This window comes from Homalodisca vitripennis, chromosome 3 (genome assembly GCF_021130785.1).
Source record: "Homalodisca vitripennis isolate AUS2020 chromosome 3, UT_GWSS_2.1, whole genome shotgun sequence".
NCBI classification, from domain to species: domain Eukaryota; kingdom Metazoa; phylum Arthropoda; class Insecta; order Hemiptera; family Cicadellidae; genus Homalodisca; species Homalodisca vitripennis.
Window position 1 is genome coordinate 114,476,752 of NC_060209.1, and position 20,195 is coordinate 114,496,946.

A 20,195-nucleotide genomic window follows, 5' to 3' on the forward strand; every position below is an offset into this window, starting at 1 on the left:
ACATGAGGAAACCAGGGGCTAAGAAAGCAAGTGAAGATCACACTTGTGTTATGGTTCAAGTTGAAATTCAAATTAATTTTAATCACACCCATATTGTTACATATAATTTTGTAAACTAAAAATGTTTTTTTTTACAATTTAATATATTTTAAGGAATATCTAGTGAGCATCCAAAAAAATTAAATTTTCCATGCTACTAAATCGTGAGTTCTGTGAAGAGAGAGGGTTTTCAGAAAGTAATACTTATTTACATGGCCAGAGCCTAACTTATAACAATAACTGTTGGACTGATTTTTTTTCTGTAAACCATATTTTCAATTTGCTCCTGCACTCCTTATCAATACTCAAACTGGCAATCACCTTTTTTAGATGATATAAGTTTGATGATTGATAATTTATTTTAGATGATTAAAATGTGGGTTTTTAAAAGAATATTGTCCAATAATCCCAAATTGTTCAATTTACTTACTTTTAAGAATTCAAATTCTCTTTGCTATACATTTGTATGGTGCTTCAGTATTTAGGAAATAGAATAAGAAAATTAATTTACTGATGATACACCAGTTTGAATTATACAATGTAACATTCCAAATTTTATTGTGCAATGAAGACTTGACTTGAATTCTTAACCACTGTATAATGAGCGTACAAATGCCGCAATCTTGCTTGAAAGCAATGGCTTCATTGTAATAAGTATGCATTGTGCTAGCTATCTAACTTTTGTTTGTCACTTTTGTTGTTTTGTTGTGTTTGTCAAAAGCAAAGTTTACATGTTAATTAGTTATTATTAAAATAAAATAAACATGTTTAAAAGTATATTATTTTTTTTTTAGCTAAAGATATAGATTCTAATGGCATTTGTCTTATACCTCAAAGATTTTTGTTACCTTAAGGGTATGAAAAACCTAAAAATAAAAAATCCAAAATGCCAAAATGCAGTAATTTCATGTAATTTTTAGATTAGTAATAAATTAAAAGCATACTATTCTTTAACATAAATGAGAAAATATATTTATTGTACACTGATTAGCAACAAAAATGAGTTTTAGCCAGACTTGTAAAAATAATGCAAAAAGTAAAAAGTATCACATTGAATACATTTAATTTTGGATTCTAAAAATATAAATCATCAACTATTTACAACAGTAAGACAATATTTACTTGACCTATGGCATTAACAAGTGTCAGAGTACTGTAAGTGGAGTCACATCTGATTAAATATGAAATTTAAAAAAAACCCTGTTTAGGAGTAGCTGAAACTGGTTCCAAAAAGATACTACTGAGGGTTATAGACGTTTGATCCCAAAAGAGAAATGACGGTTTGAACAGCATCCATCACATGCTTCTTCAAATAATCAATATTTATGACTGTTTACGTCCTCTAGTGGTGTTCTTACGTACTTTCCCAACTGTGAAATGTTTAAATTAATTATTACTGTATGGTACTGCTGGCTCCTAGCAACAAAATATATATAATCACAGCTTTGCCACCAAATGACATGTCATTTTCTTGTGCAGAGTTCATTTTACATTATTTATAATGATTGTATTTGTAGGGAGTACATGCTATCAATGCAAAGCTTCACATCATGGATTTCTGAGTAGATGTCATCAGACAACTATGAGAAACACATGTTGCACTGAGAGAAGAAACCTGTCCTGCGTGCGGGTGGCGGAGCCCAGCAGCTGCTACAGATATGAGGTCACCATTTCCTTTCCCCTCCACAAGCAAGGGAAAATGGCCAAAGAAAATTAAACGCTGATTTGTGTGCTCAAATAAAACACGGAATGAACGTTAAAGAAATGCTTATGAGTGTACTCAATGTGAAGTGTACTTTGCATGTACCCGAGGTTCAAAAACTATCATACTTTGCCAAAAATATTCTGAAAAAAACAAATTGCACAGTTAATAAAAAAACAACAGTTACTAAAAGGTGTAATATTTCAGTCTTTTATTATGATTCAATATATTTTAAATAAATACAACAAAAAATGTTCTTTACTCCCAGGAGTTGTTTAATAATAATTTTGCTTACTCTCGAAGACCCTAAATGGGTTCACAGCTATCACCAGTACTCCTCAACAGGTTCAACAAGAGATTGTGGTCATAGACAGCGGAATAAAAAATTGAATACCAGTAGGCTGTAAATTTGTATTTGAGAGTTACTATAAGAAATGTTATTTGAATCCCTACTTACTTTCAAATAAATAATAAAAACGTGATTAATACTACCAGTTAAGGATTAGGATTAAATTTGAAAAATCCGTTATTTTGACATTTTTTATGAGTCTTGGGATTTTTCTTCTGGTTTGATTACACATTTACTTTTTTAAAGAACAAGAAAGTGAAAATAATGTTTAAAAATATGCATATATTTTTATGATTGCATTCATAAATCCAAAACCTCCTTGTAATGAAAAGAAACATTGTATACGATAAGACACAATTAAACCAGAACAAATGTATTTTATGAAAGTTTTTAATAGAAGCTTACAAAAGGAGGAATAAGGGAGCTGCAACTTAGAAAAATTTAACCTGTCAGTTTGAGGGTAAATAAATGATAAGTTTTAAAACTTAAAAAAATAAAAAATACAACTTATTTTGCATTTTTTAAATTAATATACAGTGTTGCCCATTAACATCTTCAGTACCTGAATGTTTAATAAACCAAGATGAAATAAGTGATCTGGTCCTTTGATCATTACTTTACAAATTTAGAGAAAACATTTGCTACAGATAAAAAGCTTGTATCTATTATAGTACGAGAGAGACATAACATAACATTGCAAACCTGGACGGTTTCCTCTATTATTTTTAATAAGATAAAGAGACCTTTTTTAAAATTTAAATACTAATGTTATCTAAAAACTCATTTTCTATACTCATGTCAAGTTTAACTCTTTTCTGCAGCTAATTTGCTATGTTACGTCCGTAAACTACCGGCCTGATACAATCTTTTTGGAACAGTATTGTTGCTCAATGACTCCTTGACTTATTTTCATAATTTTTGTTTTGCATTTTTGGCAATAAATTAAAAATAAAATGCATATATTTTATAATAAAAATAAAGTACAGCATCTTTTATAATATGTGTTAGTATATTTTTTTACGCTTATATAAACTTTTGAGTTTCATTCAAAATTGACCACATGTACTATTTATTATTTTAGGTTTTTTGAGCTATACCACGTGAAAGGCCATGAAATTATAAACAAAATTCATAGTATATAATGTTATATTTTTTTAAATCAAAACAAACATGAAAAATAAGGTGTAAAAAACACTACCGCTTTATCACCAGCACCACCCAGCCTACTAACGAGAGATGTTAAGCTAATACCCTCGTCTAAAGCCTGTAAGAGACAGTTTTCATTGTCTGCAAAGTTTGTTTCACTCATAGTTCTAAATAAAAGACATCTGAAAAAGTAAAAATTAACTCTACTTACACAATAAACTAATGTCAACAACAGATTGTCAAACTCGAATGCAACTATATGTTTACTCAGATATTTCAACTGAGTATTATTAAATATCATCTAAATATGGATCGTCAAGCCGATCGACACCGACAATTTACTAGGTTTTTCCCCCATCGGATTTGACAACACTGCGGTCAAATCCAAATTGTTTGTTAATCACAATAAATAGAAGATAATAATCTCACTATTAGGTTAGCAAAGTTAGTCTTCACCAGAAAATTGTGTAAAACATAACTTAAGAATTAAGGTTAGTGAAACTGTAACAATCTGATTACTAACCCATGTTTGAGCTGGGGTGTGTGGTTCTGCGTTGTATTGGGCTTCATGTATAAGTTAAACAGAGACTTTGTAGCAAGCCTGCACACAACATCAAACATGCACTACACTACATAACAAAATGTGCTACAATAAATAAAACTGCAACAAAGAATTACAATATAAAAAATAAAACTAAACTAATAATAGTGCTAGAGCAAAAAGAAAAGATATTACAAAAACTTTTTAACTGTAACTTTTGCCACTCCGAAATTCTTGAAACAGATAGCATTTTCTGACAATTCTTGGTAAACTTTTCCTAACCTCCCATTGTATTAATTTTTAACTCCGATAATTCATTTTATATAGGTAGATATAATATATTAGATATATTACTCATGTTATCAAACTAAATCAAGCTGAACGGCATAAAAGTAAAGCACAAAGAAGATAAATTACAAAGGATGATGTATAATGATATTGTAGTGGTTTTAACTTTGATCGAGTTCAGTGGAAGGTTGCGGAAGGGTGTGGATCGCATGTCAAACACTGCACGCGAACACCGTCAAAGATTAATTGAGTAAATATCTTGGCAAACTCTTTCCATGTTATTATGTACTATAATGATAAAAGCAAAGTTTAGTGGCATTCTTTGCTGGGGTAGAAAACTACTGGTTCTTCTTTGATGTTTAGGTTTGTTATAGCACCATGGCATGCAAATAATTTCTTTTTGATTATAACACGAACAGTTTATGGATTTCTCAAATTCTCTTACATTGTTAAACCAAGTACTATAAAAGTAAGTATAAAACCAAATTAATTACAATTTTATATTTTTGTAATTCAATGGACTAAAAAAAATATTTAAACTACAAAATTAAGGCTAACTTGGATTAAATACAGTTTTCAAAGCTAGAATCTTAAATATTTGTTTTTTGGTTCTAATAACATTTTTAAATTGAAAATTTGACATTTTTGAAGAAATCTTAATAGTAGTAATAACTTTGAATTTAAACTTTTCTACTAAGTTATAAGTAGTATGTATGGCATATGGAATTCGTCATAACACTTGAAATGTAAATTAAAGTCTCCCTCAGAGGTTTTTGTATTTCTACAAAATCCAGAAGGTATATATTTTTACATGGAAAATGGTACAATGTTACAATTTCATAGTCAACAAATTCTACTAAATAAATACTTTAATAAATTTGTGTTTGTTTTGAGCATAACATTACAAATAAAACAAGAATATAACAGGCCAAAGAATAACAAACCAAGAAGAGTTACGAGGTCTAGTAGCTATTCAATGAGTAAAAGATCAACTTTGAAAGGGTAACAGGATTTTCAGAGGTTTGCTAAAATTTGATTATTCTTTCATATTATTCCTTGCCAATAATGAGTGATGTTTGTAACATTTCTTCACTACTGACATTTCAGTGGTTCCAAACTGTGCGGCTAAAATCAAGATAAGTAAATAATTTTATGTTACTTCAAACAGACTGAAATTTACTGACCTGGAGTTGTGTGAGGGACTGTTGACACTGTTGAAGTCGCCGGTGGAGCTCCAGCGCTTGCTGAGGGATAAGCTGCCAGGGGCATGTGAGTGGGCAGGAGGAGTTTTGGCGGTGGGACGGGTGGGTGAGGGGGAGGGTGAAGTGGGCACCGGTGACACACTGCTGGAGCTGGGGGAGTCCGAGTGTAGAGAGCCCGTTGATTGGTAATGTACCACTCTTCTGGAACAGATCCCCTGATCACTACCTGTCATTACACTGTCCCAAGTTTAGTGACTAGAATAACAAATACATAAACTGCACTAAATTGTGTTTGCCCATTCTGTATAACTGACCTTTTTCTAATAAACTAATACTCAATAATCCTATTAAATTCTACAGAAATATAAGGCTATAGATACATTTCACTAAAATCTGGAGGGAGCTAAGGATCCAAAAATGTTTATAAAGAAGCTCCCAAAATTAATACAGTATAAGGAAAAAGCGATATAAGTGGGATTATTAGAGAAGGTTACATAAACACCACATTAGTAATAAATGTCTGTGTTATACATTAATAATATATTCCACACAGCTGTAACGTTAGGGGTGGTTGCCACTTTTTGGGAAATAAGAAATTAGTTTGTGATTATATGATTTATTAATCTGATATATTTTTATAATACTAATAATGTGAAATGAAAAATTACATTATTAGAGTACATTGAGAAAATATAAGAAACTCAAAACTGAATAGAAATACTTATTTCAATTAAAACCTAAGCAAAACCATTCATTGTTTTATAGACGTTGAGAATTCCAATCAAAATTTTCCCCAGAATAGTGACACAAGGTTCTGATTTTTAGGCAATCTCAGCAGGATCTCTGCAAGAGCTACTAATTTTGAACCTTACACAACACAGTTTACACGCCAAGGTGAAAGGATTTATTGTAATAGTCAAATTCAATAGCCAAAAACTCTTTTTCTTACCATTATAGAACTATACTATGCCATATAAATACCATCCAAAAACAAATCACAAGCAAAAAACTTTGTTTGAAAATAGACAAGAATCTCTAGTAAGTTGCAAATATGTTTTATTTTCAATTTGATCATTTTCACTTTTATAAAATATTACTTTATGAATTAATTAGAATATTTAAGTAATACTTAATTTTTTTTAATGTCTAACATTATTTGGAAAAAACCATGAATTCTATATTTAAAAACAACCTATATAAAGGCATATTTATTTATTTGGAACACTATGACAGACTTTGTGTTTATATATATGATTTTTGAGAGGCTAAGTAAAAACAATTATAAGCCAGATTTAAACATTTTATTGCTAAAATATAAATTACTGATACATTAAGTTTGGTTCAGTTATTTGAAATGCAGAAGAGTTAACTACAACTGATAATGCAAAAGCTATATGTCAAAATTAGTAGTTAAAATCTTTGTTAAAAATTGTAAAGAGATAGCTAGCTGAAGATTACATTTTTCTAAATTATTTTCTCGGACAAGTAAAAAATCCATTTGTTTCTACAAAAACCCAATGAAACAAAAATAATTTTAAGTAGGATACAAGCCAATAATTTTGTTGAAGATATGGTTCTGGAAAAGCCCAAAAATCTTAATCCAATGTTAAGCCATAATCGTAATCTAAATCTTAAGAGGAGATTTTTTTACAGATATGTACAATAAACAAACCACATAAAGTACATAAACGAAGCTGCAACACTGAATTATCCAGAAGGAATAAAGCACTTCAAAGTAAAGATTTCAAAGTAAAGTGTGTATTTTCCTGACATGACTTTACTTTTAGATTTATCAGGAGCATAGGCATACATAAGCATGGAGTGTGCAGACACGACCTACATCATATGACTTAGTTGTCAGTTGAAAAATTTCAACTAACTGGGTTGATAAATCATGTAGTGCATGTAAAAAGTTTAATAAACATAAAGATCCAAAATAATATATCATTCTTCAGAGTCATTCATACGTTTGGTGGCACCTGAGGCAAGATAGCCTCTCCTCCTCCCTAACATAAATATAAAAAGTAAATAATAATAACAATATTATCATTTCAACATTTAGTCACATTATAACAATATAATATTTATTAAAAAGCTTCATTTAATTGCAACCCCATATTATAATTCAAGAAAGCATAGATTTTGGTTCTTTTATTATCAACCTAAAACCACAGTGCCCCTTTGTGCTCCCCTTGAACAGCTCTGTAATTTTTAGAAATCCAATGATACAATTTGACTGAAAAGGAAATACTCCATTTATGTATATTTGCATTGTTGAAAAGTTATTGAAATTGACTTTTGATTTTTCTATCATCACAATGTTTTAAAATATTGGCTCCATAAAATTAAAAATACAGCACACACATTTAAGTGTTATACTTGAAAATCTAACAAAATACTGTTTTAGAGCAACCCACTCTTTAGTTTAATAATTTGATTTACATAATTCCAAATGTCAGGTTTCTACAATTTGTTAGGATTAAATCATACACACTAACATTTTGTATCTGTTATTTAGTCCTTTTTATAACAAGTGTTTGGAAATTTTATTTTATTCAATACTAAGAGGATATTACATAACTGTCTACATACTTTTTTTACCTTATTGTACAAAATTCGTAAAAATGTAAATTCTTAACAAATGGCCAAATGCTGTGAACATATTTTATTCCACTGTAATTAAACAGGATATTCCTATTTTTGTCATCAATTTAACTATAGATAATTTTGTTTAGTTATAATCTAAATCTTTACATATGGCATATATCTTTTTAATATTCCTTGAAATGTCCTCACCTTTTATACACCCATTTACCGAATATAATGTTTGCAGTAGACTTCTCTCTCCCTCTTCTTAACCCCTCCTCACTTTATTAGTTCTGGGGTAAAAGACTTTTATTCTGTACGAAGGATAAAAATGCGGCATGAGGCCTATTGAGTACCACGTTGCCGACTGTAGTTATTTTAGAAAGAGCGACAGTGGCTCGCTCGCATGATTGTAAAATAAAAACTGAAAGTTATAGTTCATGGTTTCCATGTTCACACAAAAAGTATTGGTAATCAGCACGAGGTTCCAATAGTGATGAACCGGAAAATGGACATTGTATCATCAGTACATATTAGAAAAGTATCAGATTTCAGGGGTATAATATTCACCAAGGTCATCACAACAAAATATGATCATGTTAGAGTAATACATTACCAGAGTATAGTATTGTATTGTGGATACTATAGCTTAGCAAATCCAAATAAAAATGTAAAAGACAATTAATTAGTGCAATGTATGTAGTGTTGTGGTATTTTTAAATTTTAAAACATATTGTTCTGGATGTTTAATTAAAAAAATATTTTATAAATGTATTAGTCAAAATCATATTTAACACTCTTCTGAATGGAATTAAAAAACACCTTTAACTACTAGTAAAATCATGTTCTTCATAACATAAGTTACTGTGAAATACAAAAAGGTTTTAGATTTTTTCTGAATAACCAATGAGAATATAAAAAAATCTTGGATGCATATTTATTTAGATCTTTAAAACAAGACATCTCCCATAGTTCTATGATTAAAAATAATACTGTAAATGTTTCTGGGGTTTAACACTGTTCTTTTAGAGTTCTAATCAAGCCAGCCAACATTACAGTCGGCGCTAAGTTTATTGTATGAAATCTAATACAAAATAATAGTAATGTATGCTGGGGGAGGGGGAGGGAACACACCCATCCATTCATTTTTGTATTCTCACAATACTTAGCTAATGCTTTACTATGGACAGGGAGAAAATAAATACAAAACAAACTATTTAAAACTTATGATATGTCATGAATACTAAAATACAAACATTTTAACAAATAAAATGTATTCTGTTCTATTGTCTCACAAGTGAAGGTTACATACAAACAATAAATTCCCAGTGCTGCACAAAACACTGTCCAAACTCAAATGACACGGTTCACCTCTGACCTGAGAGAGGGACATCACAGTACAGAACAGAGTTATATTTATGGCTTATTCTACATCTGTACAGTGAGAAAATATTATTCTAGTATTTATCTGTACTGAGCTCACTATCCCTGCACATTAAACACCTCTTGAATCTTCCACAGTCCAGAAACTATAAGTAATGCTAAGAAACAGTATGCACATGACAAAACAAAACAAACTTTATATTGTCTACAAGGTCCTTTTCAGCATTTGGTGTTTAAGTACCTTCATTAGAACTAGGCCTAAAAAAATCATTGGTACTATAACCACAAATAATAAACTAACATAGGGACAAATAGGCAAAACTTAAAAAACCAACACCCAAATCAAAAGCATAATGACTGCATCACAATGGCTCTTTAAAATGCAGGAAAGCTACACAAAAATTGAAAAGAACCTTCTTAAAGAACTTTCAGTATCCTGTTGGAACCTGTTGAGAGTCCGTAATGAACCGAAATTCTTGTGCAATCTGAAAACACAAACTTTGTAAATACATCTCCCTAAAGTTTAATTCCATAAACCCGTAATATGTTCAGACTATGAGAGAAATGTACAAACAATTAAAAGGCTTTAAGATTAAAAAGCTTATTATTAAGCCATTGTGATATTTTATAAGTAAAGTTACCTTCTTGATACCAAAATGTTTATATAAATTGATCATAGAGCAACAAAAGGAACTACTGTAGACCTATTATAGTATGAAATTACTCCAGATGAATACACCCATTTGTGAAATTATAAAATCTTTCTTTTTGTAAAGGCTTTTCCTAATTTGTTCAAACATTTGTACAACTGTTCACATTTTTAACTTAGTTATATTAATTGGATTTTGAATTTAAGTATATCTGTAGCTGTGGGGAAGATAATATTATTTAAATAGAGTATTCATGAAAATAAATAAATAATGTTAATGTTGAAAAAATAGTGCAAGAGTGTAGTAAATCTATTGCATTTACTAGACATACAATATGAAATTTGACATATAATATGAAGTAGTTTATCTTAAGTTATAAAAATGACATGTTTATGTGAGTAATAAATACATGCACAATCCAGAATATTAAGTGTATTTTGTGAAACTATTAATTTGAACTATAACTCATAATGTCCAATGCGGTACTGATCCCAAAAATACATAATGGGTTTCTAAACTGATAAAAAATCTTTCATAGCAATATTTTACGGGAATAGATGTTTTAACTTTTGTCATATAAACAGCTCCCTTCCCTTTCTGCAGGGCCCTTAACATAGCTTACAGTTGATGCTTTTCTCATTACAGTGATAAAACTACTTACTTAAATATTAAAAAATTCCATAATGGATATTGTTATACATATAAAACAAAATTTGCTTCGAAAATAACTATATAATCTTTTACAATAGACTTGTCAAGAATCACAAGATGTGCCTCGAACTTTCATAAAACTTTTTCTTTACAAAATTATTCCTGGGTTATTTATTTGAGATAATGTAAACTTTATTTCTGATACATGCTATATTATTTACTTACAAAGACAAAACACTCTGTATTGAAAATAGAACAAAAGCTGAAAATGGAAAACGTTTTCAGGAACTATTAAAGATTGCAAGATATTTTTATATAACTCTCTTACAATAAAATGCATTCAATTATCTAGACAATAATAACTTTCATTACTGTTCTACCAGTATTAACATTGGTGGTTATAAAAAATAACAGTGTATTAGAATTACAGATTGTAATACAAATATATTAGTATATATTTCCTAAACTGCATCCAATTACCCAGACAATAACACATGCTTTATTGCTGTCAGTACTGACAATAAAGGGATGAACACTATATAAGATATTAATACATAATAACTATATTGGTAGTACAAAAATACAGTAAAATGATTCATGTTAGTACAACTGGAAATGTCTGGCTGTAACATCTTTGCCGGTATGAACATAGGCGAGGCTGCGTGAAGGAACTATCATGACCTGCAATATGTAATAACCTTAAAAATCTGCTACTACCATATTGTATTGCAGACACTGCAGTAGAAAATATTAACAGTCTTGGTTCCATCACAATACTTATAGCATAATGGAATCAAAGATAGTCACTGTTTTAGGCAGAATGTAAATGGTACATTACCTCTGGGGTAGTGAGGACGGGGTCTGGTAGCTCGGCACACGGCGTATTGGCTCTTTGCCGTTGCCGTCAGCGACAGGGCGATACCGGAGTTCCTTCTGAGGGACAACACTGCTTACATGGTTGCTGGCAGTGTGGTTCCCCACGGCTACAACAGTACCAGTACTATCACAGAAAGGTATTGATTATTTCCTGATAGAATTGTTCTCTTGATTCAAAGACATAATAGCAATATAATACTATGTTGCCTTTCATACACTGCTTACGTGGTTGCTGGCAGTGTGGTTCCCCACAGCTACAACAGTACCAGTACTATCACAGAAAGGTATTGATTATTTCCTGATAGAATTGTTCTCTTGATTCAAAGACATAATAGCAATATAATACTATGTTGCCTTTCATACACTGCTTACGTGGTTGCTGGCAGTGTGGTTCCCCACAGCTACAACAGTACCAGTACTATCACAGAAAGGTATTGATTATTTCCTGATAGAATTGTTCTCTTGATTCAAAGACATAATAGCAATATAATACCATGTTGCCTTTCATACACTGCTTACGTGGTTGCTGGCAGTGTGGTTCCCCACAGCTACAACAGTACCAGTACTATCACAGAAAGGTATTGATTATTTCCTGATAGAATTGTTCTCTTGATTCAAAGACATAATAGCAATATAATACTATGTTGCCTTTCATACACTGCTTACGTGGTTGCTGGCAGTGTGGTTCCCCACGGCTACAACAGTACCAGTACTATCACAGAAAGGTATTGATTATTTCCTGATAGAATTGTTCTCTTGATTCAAAGACATAATAGCAATATAATACTATGCTGCCTTTGATACACTGCTTACGTGGTTGCTGGCAGTGTGGTTCCCCACGGCTACAACAGTACCAGTACTGTCACAGAAAAGTATTGATTATTTCCTGATAGAATTGTTCTCTTGATTCAAAGACATAATAGCAATACAATACTATGTTGCCTTTGATACACTGCTTACGTGGTTGCTGGCAGTGTGGTTCCCCACGGCTACAACAGTCCAGTACTATCACAGAAAGGTATTGATTATTTCCTGATAGAATTGTTCTCTTGATTCAAAGACATAATAGCAATATAATACTATGTTGCCTTTAATGTATATAACACTTCAAAACGTATATATCTAAAACGATCTGGTACACAACTATGTGTCACCTGATTATTGTCATCATTCTAAGTTCAGTAAGTTACAATACAATATAATAAATCTTTTTGTTCATAGAGATAACAATGTTGATTTATAAATGTTTGCAAGTTTACAATAATTTAGAATTAGTCAGATATAATAATAGTAATTGATTAATCTAGATTTTATAGTAATCTCTATTATATTCTATAAAAATAGAATATAATAGAGAGTAATAACAAATAAAAGATTGAGTAACAAAGAAAAGTAACCGATTATTGTATTTCAATGTACTGAGAACAACATGTTTTAATAATTTATATTATTACTTATAATTACTATTATTATTATAATTCCTCAATATTGTAGAATGCTCTTGGTACAAAAACAGTGTTGTGTTACAAGGATCCTTGAAAGACGTAACAATGGCAAATGTCTGAAATTTTCTTTTCCTTTCAAATCGTCCATCGGAAAAAAATAACTCTCGTTGACATAAAATTTAATTTATTAAATTGTTGTAGACCACAATAAAAAACTCTGCCTTATTATTGCCTGGAATTTGTTTCTCATAACTGGATTCAAGATTAATAATTTTTATTTGGTCATTGCACATGTCAATGTAATTCCCAAAATGACTTTTCTCAATGATTCTAACTAGTAAACAGCCTTTAAAATACTCCAAATAATATTTATTTCAGCCAACTTTTTTCCCATGAATAATTTTAATTTTCTCTGTTTGATGTATTGTAGAAGAGAGATGACATACAACAATATATCTCAGAATTCAATGAAAGCTCTTATAATTAAATTTGTCCTTATTATATCTCTGACTAAATTGAGAGACTTCTCTATATTTACAACGACAATGTGAACTTCATTGTCAAGTCTTCCTTCATATAAATATTGGGATCTCTGAAGAGAAATTTACAAACTTCTTAAAGGCTCTGTACGATACCTCTGAGAGATCCATTCTTGAGCGGGGTGGTGACTGGACGGGATCCTTCCAGCTGGTTCAGTCTCCGCAGTACGTCAGCCAAAGTGGACCGGAGACAAACGATCTCATCTCCCTGTTCCAGCACCTTCTTCTCAAGATCTGAGACCCTCTCTCGTATCGACTCATTTTCTGTCTCAATCATGTCATCTGAAACGAAATAATTATATTATTTTTGTAATTTTATATTTCTCACTTAATACAGATTGAAAGTAATATTTGAGAAAGTCTAATATGTTTTTAACTATTTGAAGTGGTAATTCTAAACATTATACAATCACATTTAAAATTGAAAGAGTTACAGTTAATTTACAAGCCACAGCCTATAGAAGGTGGGCATCAATTTATACAGTATAATTATTGTTTTATTTTTTTATTTTATTTCTACAATACTAATTTAGTTTTTAATTATTTTCCAGTAATGAAATTCCGAAATTAATTACATCACTAGAATACAGAGTTTATCGCTTGATAGTACCATTTCAAATTTGTATTTACATTTTATTTTTTATTTTTGCTATGGCTTACGTAAAGTGATTTTTGTATAATTTCTGATTCCCGAAGTATTTTCCAACATGACATTCCAAACAGATTGACATAAATTCTGCACTGTGACAGGTAACAATCCTTGGGGTACAGCTAATTGGCTATCACATAACTAACACATTGAGTGACAAGATCTCGCCTTCCCTGACAATCTAGAAGTGTCCAACTGGCTCAGAAAGACTCTTGCACTATAAGGGTTTTCAAACTATAGTACAGCTAGTTTGCTATTGTTTTACTATGTAATTGAATTAATCTAGATTGATTTGTTGTCTTTATAACATAGATGTTTAATTTCATTTGAAATATGCATTTGAAATTAATAAGCTTCAAATTTAAAAACATGAATGAGGTATTGACATTAATTTAAGTAATTGGCATCATCACAAATAAACTTTCAGTGAGACTAACATCTCTTACAATCCTAATTTATAGAAAATCCTCTCAGAATTACTAACATTCTGATAAAAACTTTTCAGTGATAAACTCTGAATCATGAGTTTACTCAAAATATGCAATCTTGATGAGAACTTAAAAGAACCATCCCATTTAGAAACAGTAAGAAAAGAAAATATAATGAGAATTAAATTGTTTAGAGCAAAAGTTATTCTGCAACTATATGGAGTGCAAAATTCTGTAAGAGGATCTTATCAGGGCAATTAAAATAATATTTACTCGCTTTTAATGAGCTTAACATGAACTAGACAAAACCCAAGCAGCACTGTGGTTGTGGTAAACAAAGATTAGGTAACTAACTACTCTTTCTTTATACATTTCTCAATCTCAGCAAGGACATGTCTCGTTATATTCTAATTATGGTCTAATAAACGCATCTAGTAATAATCAACCAACAGTGACAACATCTGTACTGAGATAAAGAGTACAATAAGTATTTTCATTTCCTTTAATAAAACAATCAAAACTAAAAAGTCAATGAGTTATACATTTTCCTATAAATATGATACATTTTATTTTTTTATAGAATAATTTTTACCTTTAACTGCTATTATAAGTTATACGTATTTGCAAAGCATCAGTCATTTTGTTCATATTTTACTAAAGGTAGTGGCATGGACTTCCTAAAAAATCTCTCACAATTTTAGTTCATATTTTAAAATACGTTAGGACAATAAATGGTTTTTATAAAACGGGAAATAGCCTAACAGTTGCAGGAGATTGCCAAAGGCTACAAGATCCCATAATACACCTGGAGTCGGCCGTGGTAAGTCAAGAGCCTTAATAGATTTCTGATGTCCAAACTATGTTATAAATTAACAAGAATCAACCCTTGTGAGCCGGATCTACACTAAGCGTATTCTGCATGTTTGCGTATTTTTGGCTGCACATTTACGGCAAGACAATTCACATTAAATAAAGATATTTATCATCTATGTACGCTGTTATTTTTTGGCGGCCATCAGTTAGCGCAAAACAGTTGAAGTATTAAAATACTTTCTATATAAAATTATTTTGCGGTTTGGAATACTTCAAAGACCTATACAAGGAGATAAGGAAAGAGAGTACTAGATTCATTCATTTACTGCAGATAACCAGAAACTATGACTGCTTGCTTTTTTTGACGTGACAACGTCTTAAATTAGGTTGCGGCTCGGAGTCACTCATGAAAAAGTGTAACGCCCGGTAACGTTACGATGCCCGTCCAGTGGGTCCACCGCACGGGATGGATAAAGCAGATAACTGTGGGTCCGCCGCACGGGATAAAGCAGATAACTATGTTTATTCGTGAAAATGTGGAGTGCTTAGATTCGTCATTTACAACAACTACAACAAGAAAGGTAAATAATTGTACACTGATGTTTCATTATCGTACACTATGATTGATTGATTAATTGTTAGATTGACACAAAAGTTGAGAAACTGAGTTTATAGGTTATGTCATACTATTGACAAATGTTGATAGCGTTAAGTAAATTATTAGTTTAAATCACTCTGCAATCAATCGCAATTCAGTCGATTGAGAAGAAACAGCGCGTATTGCTAGTCAAACATTTAAAATAACAAATTATAACCTCTAACCTGTCATAACAGTGCGACCAAACAAACGAACTAAACCGACCAATCACCACGCGCGGAGTTAAAATTTAACTGTGTTTAGCAAGAATTTCAAATTCCAATTTTAGTAAATGTTTTATTCAACTTTACCATTTACAATAACAAATTTTAATTAATTTCAAATTATGTACAATGTTTTAGTAAACAAAATATATTTCTATAGTTAAAATTTGTGCAATTCTTATTTTCATTCAATTCCTTGTTCCTATTGTGCAATTTTAATAATATTCATATCAATAAATATTCTTCCGAGAAAAAGACGTTGTCACGTAAAATCTTCGCCCGTAAAACCGACTTTACAGGCAACCATAATTTTTTTAATTGTTATCGTGTTTCTTTCGACACGATAAGGATGAACACAGTACTTTCTTTTGGTGGGTCCCCAAAGAAATCCCTCTGCTCCGAAAGCGCAAACTAATGTTACTTTATAAAGCATCATAACTTGAACTGTTTCGTTCAAACTAACGATCGTGAAGCGCACACAGCACAACATGAAAATGTCTTGCCGAAAATACACACTCTTATACCGGCTGGTGAACCTAAATATGATGGATGCTTCCATTTCAACGAACACAATTTTATATGAACACATATAATGTTATTTTACCTACATATTATATTCTAACGTAATATTTAATTTAAAACATGTGTTTTTAATACATATTTGTGGTAAATAGACTAACCACAAACAAGCCCACTTTTACAGAACAGTTCAATGAAGACATGACTGGGAATTGTTTATTGTGATCATGTTCGTGACGACCTTGGGAAAGGTCACCCACATCCGCCTGAGCATTAATTGCCTGTTACTGATACGTTCCAACGCCCATTTCCTCTTTTTCCAAAACAATACCAAAACTTTCAGACTACCTAACATAATTTTATATAAACAGTAAGTAGTAACCTCGAACCTCAACTTTCGTTTTCCCTTGTAATATCTATATACCTATATCCAAGTCACGTTTGTCCATAAATATTGATGAAAAACTATTAATATTATTAATTATCAACTAAAATCTTAATTTACGTAACGGCAGGAACCTATAAGTTACCAAAAACGTTCGACTTGAAAACGTGACGTGGCCATGACTGTCAAAATACCTTCATTCTATTTAAGTTACACATTTTATAAATCCAATAAGCTCTACAAAGAGAACGCAGAATTTCTCAACATTTAAAGGCTCACAAAAGAGACATTGTTGTCTACAATGTTACATTACAAAAAATTCTTAAAAATATCCGTAAACTTACATAATTGTTATAATTTGGATGAACTAAATGAATTCCAATAAAACTATATTACTTGTTTAAGATAAATAAAATAACCCACTGTTCGCAACTGTGAGAGATTTTTATTTACTACACACACCATGGTTATAAATTGCACTCCTTCAATGTCATTTGATACAAAGGTAGGAGTCCTGCCCTAATAACCTTCTGCTGGCTGGCTATTGGCATGAAATTGGTATTTTTTCAAATTGTACATATCGCAACTTATAATTTATTATATTAGAATTTTAATGTAATTGTACGTCTATAGATAGGAAAACACCCTTTCTGCAGCGGTACGAAGAAATAACCCCATGCAATAACTGGCCTTCTCAGGCAATAACAATGACGGGTGCGGAAGATGCAGTGAGGCGATTAATAAACCGGTTACGAAACGGACTCTCCCTCCACATTCCTGAACTGGACTTCCTGCAACTGCAAGTAGCACACGATCAGCTGTTGTACATCCTATCGGTAATCTGGAGACAAAAACTATGATGATAATAATCCGGTTTGAACGTACAACAGGATTTTAATATAGTATTTGCTAGTACGTATCACGTACGTGTACCACTTGTGTGTTTGCAACAATAGCAAATCTCAATGAAGCTAAGCTGTCACTTGTACGGTCGTGGTTGGCTTACAAACATCGGTAGAATTAGGTTCAGGCCTGTTCTTATTACACAACACCTCAGAGTAACCGTCTCTAAATTAACGGAGAGGGCCTATACTTCTCGTATTTCCATTTTTCATGAATTAGACAACATATTGTAGGCTCGAAATAACTCAATAGTTAAAAACGTTTCAGGGACTTTCCCATAACACTGATATCGCGGATGATATGAGTAATTAATTAGTCTGCATGAACCTATATACTATACATTATAGTGATTGCTTTATTAATTACACAGTTATTACACACCGGCCCAACCATTATTTAAAACGTAAAATATACAACGAAATGTCCAGGAATAAAAAGCTATTAATACACTACGAGTAACTTACAGCCATTGCCATGCACAGGATGGATACCTTAAAATGAAGAGACTCGCACTTAAATAAGGCGAATGTGTTAAAACCTAAACATTCGATAGCTAAATGTAAAGTCTAAAAGCCATTTATCAAGACATAGAGAGCAAACAAAGTGAGACTTGACCACGTTTCTACAGCCAAAAAATTGGAAATGACCTTCTGATATTTGCTCTAATGACAATGCTTATGCCCATACAGATTTTAGTGGATAGATTAATAATGGAAGACTTCTTAATTTTTAATATTTTTTGTGTACTTGGCAAGTACAAAGTAGTTTTTGATAGGCCATTTCATTTTGCGCGGGAAATTAATAAACAGACACCCGATTAATAAAACCTGTTATTTACTGGCATGGCGGATGGAGCAGCCAGGAAAGTGTAGCACCTGTACAGTACGCACACCGGAAGCCGGCTGGTACATTACGACCTCACCCACTCACCATTGTACTTCACAAAACAACCTGCCGCTGCCATCTCTTACTTTCCACTAGCCGGTCATCACGTCCTTGTCCTGCCGACATGATACCACAGTGCACCTAGTTCATCTCTCACTGACCATTGTACATCGCAAAACAACCTGCCATCTCTTACTTTCCACTAGCCGGTCACTCTCCACAGTTGTTGATCTACAGATATTTTACTCCTGTACGAGTTATTATGGGAGAAAATTGAGTGGTAGAACTACTGGTGGTGTTAACTCCAGAGTTATCTGAGGGTAGTTTCGTTTACTTACTTTCGACCTTAAAACGTTGTTGGTATAACTATCTTACTACAACTTAATAGTCAATATTTATGTAACATGCATACCAGGGACACCAGGCCACTGCCGCTGCCGCTGCCGCTAACAGCCTTCATTTAGGTTTCACGCAAAATTTCAATTGTAGGCCTACAGCTTATTTTACTCTTGAGGTATAAGGACCAAAAGACAGACACACAGAGGAGAAATGTTGCCAGCCTTCTAAGTAATAGGCTTCGTTGACTCTCAGGAGGAGCATGCGCCACCACCGAACTCAATGCTTTTGCAGAAGTAAAGTTTCGCGCAACATTTCAGATATATAAGCCAATTCGTTCTTGACATATCCTGTGGACTTAAAGACAGACATAAGAGAATGTTTGCAAGTTCCCTGAGTGATAAGTTTCGCTAGCGCCCAACAACTAGAGATGTGGTCCTCGTAATATTTAGGTCTTCCAAATATGGCACTCAGCATTAGCAAAATGAATATCAATCCCTAGCAACGTGTACAAGCAAGTTTCTATAATTGTCAATTAAATTGTATGTAAAACTGTACTCTTGCAGTTTTGTCAATAGCAACACTTCTGCGGACCTAACCTGATAACAGGCTACAGCGTTATCAGTCAATTATCAGTATCCATTTTAGTATATAAGCAACAGTCCTTTTCATACTATGTAGCCTATTTAACTACACTTGTTTTATTGTCTGTTCACTTTTTGAATTTGAAATTACTTAAAAGACCCGTATATGGTAAAATATATTTTCATCATAATGTACAATTATCCATATTGAATATTGTTCGTGTTTGTAAGAATCTAGACGTTCATTCAAATTTGCGCCTTCTATCAAATGATTTTTACCTTGCGACCACAACGGAAAATTGTTGATCAAATTCGAACGACACTACACATATTGTCAATTATTGCTGATAGCAGTTTCGATATATATTGCAGGAAGGGGTAAGATAATGAACCCGCGACGGTATGACAGTGAAATGTTAGCCGGAGATAAGCGCT

The 20,195-nt window shown here is 31.9% G+C and overlaps 1 protein-coding gene across 8 annotated transcripts in view; it reads right to left on the bottom strand.

Moving 5' to 3' along the window:
- The window catches only part of LOC124357342 (echinoderm microtubule-associated protein-like 2), a 144,158-nt gene that overhangs the window by 38,565 nt on the left and 85,398 nt on the right, over positions 1–20,195 (bottom strand). For 4 of the 8 annotated variants that reach the window (XM_046809038.1, XM_046809041.1, XM_046809042.1 and 1 more), the window contains exons 3-7: positions 13,494–13,679; positions 11,376–11,520; positions 9,650–9,721; positions 5,250–5,468; positions 3,760–3,837 (exon numbers count right to left, since the gene is read on the bottom strand). In XM_046809038.1, the coding sequence (XP_046664994.1) occupies positions 3,760–3,837; positions 5,250–5,468; positions 9,650–9,721; positions 11,376–11,520; positions 13,494–13,679 (700 nt within the window). The remainder of the gene's footprint in view (positions 1–3,759; positions 3,838–5,249; positions 5,469–9,649; positions 9,722–11,375; positions 11,521–13,493; positions 13,680–20,195) is intronic. The other 4 variants (XM_046809039.1, XM_046809045.1, XM_046809044.1 and 1 more) reach the window with 4 other exon arrangements.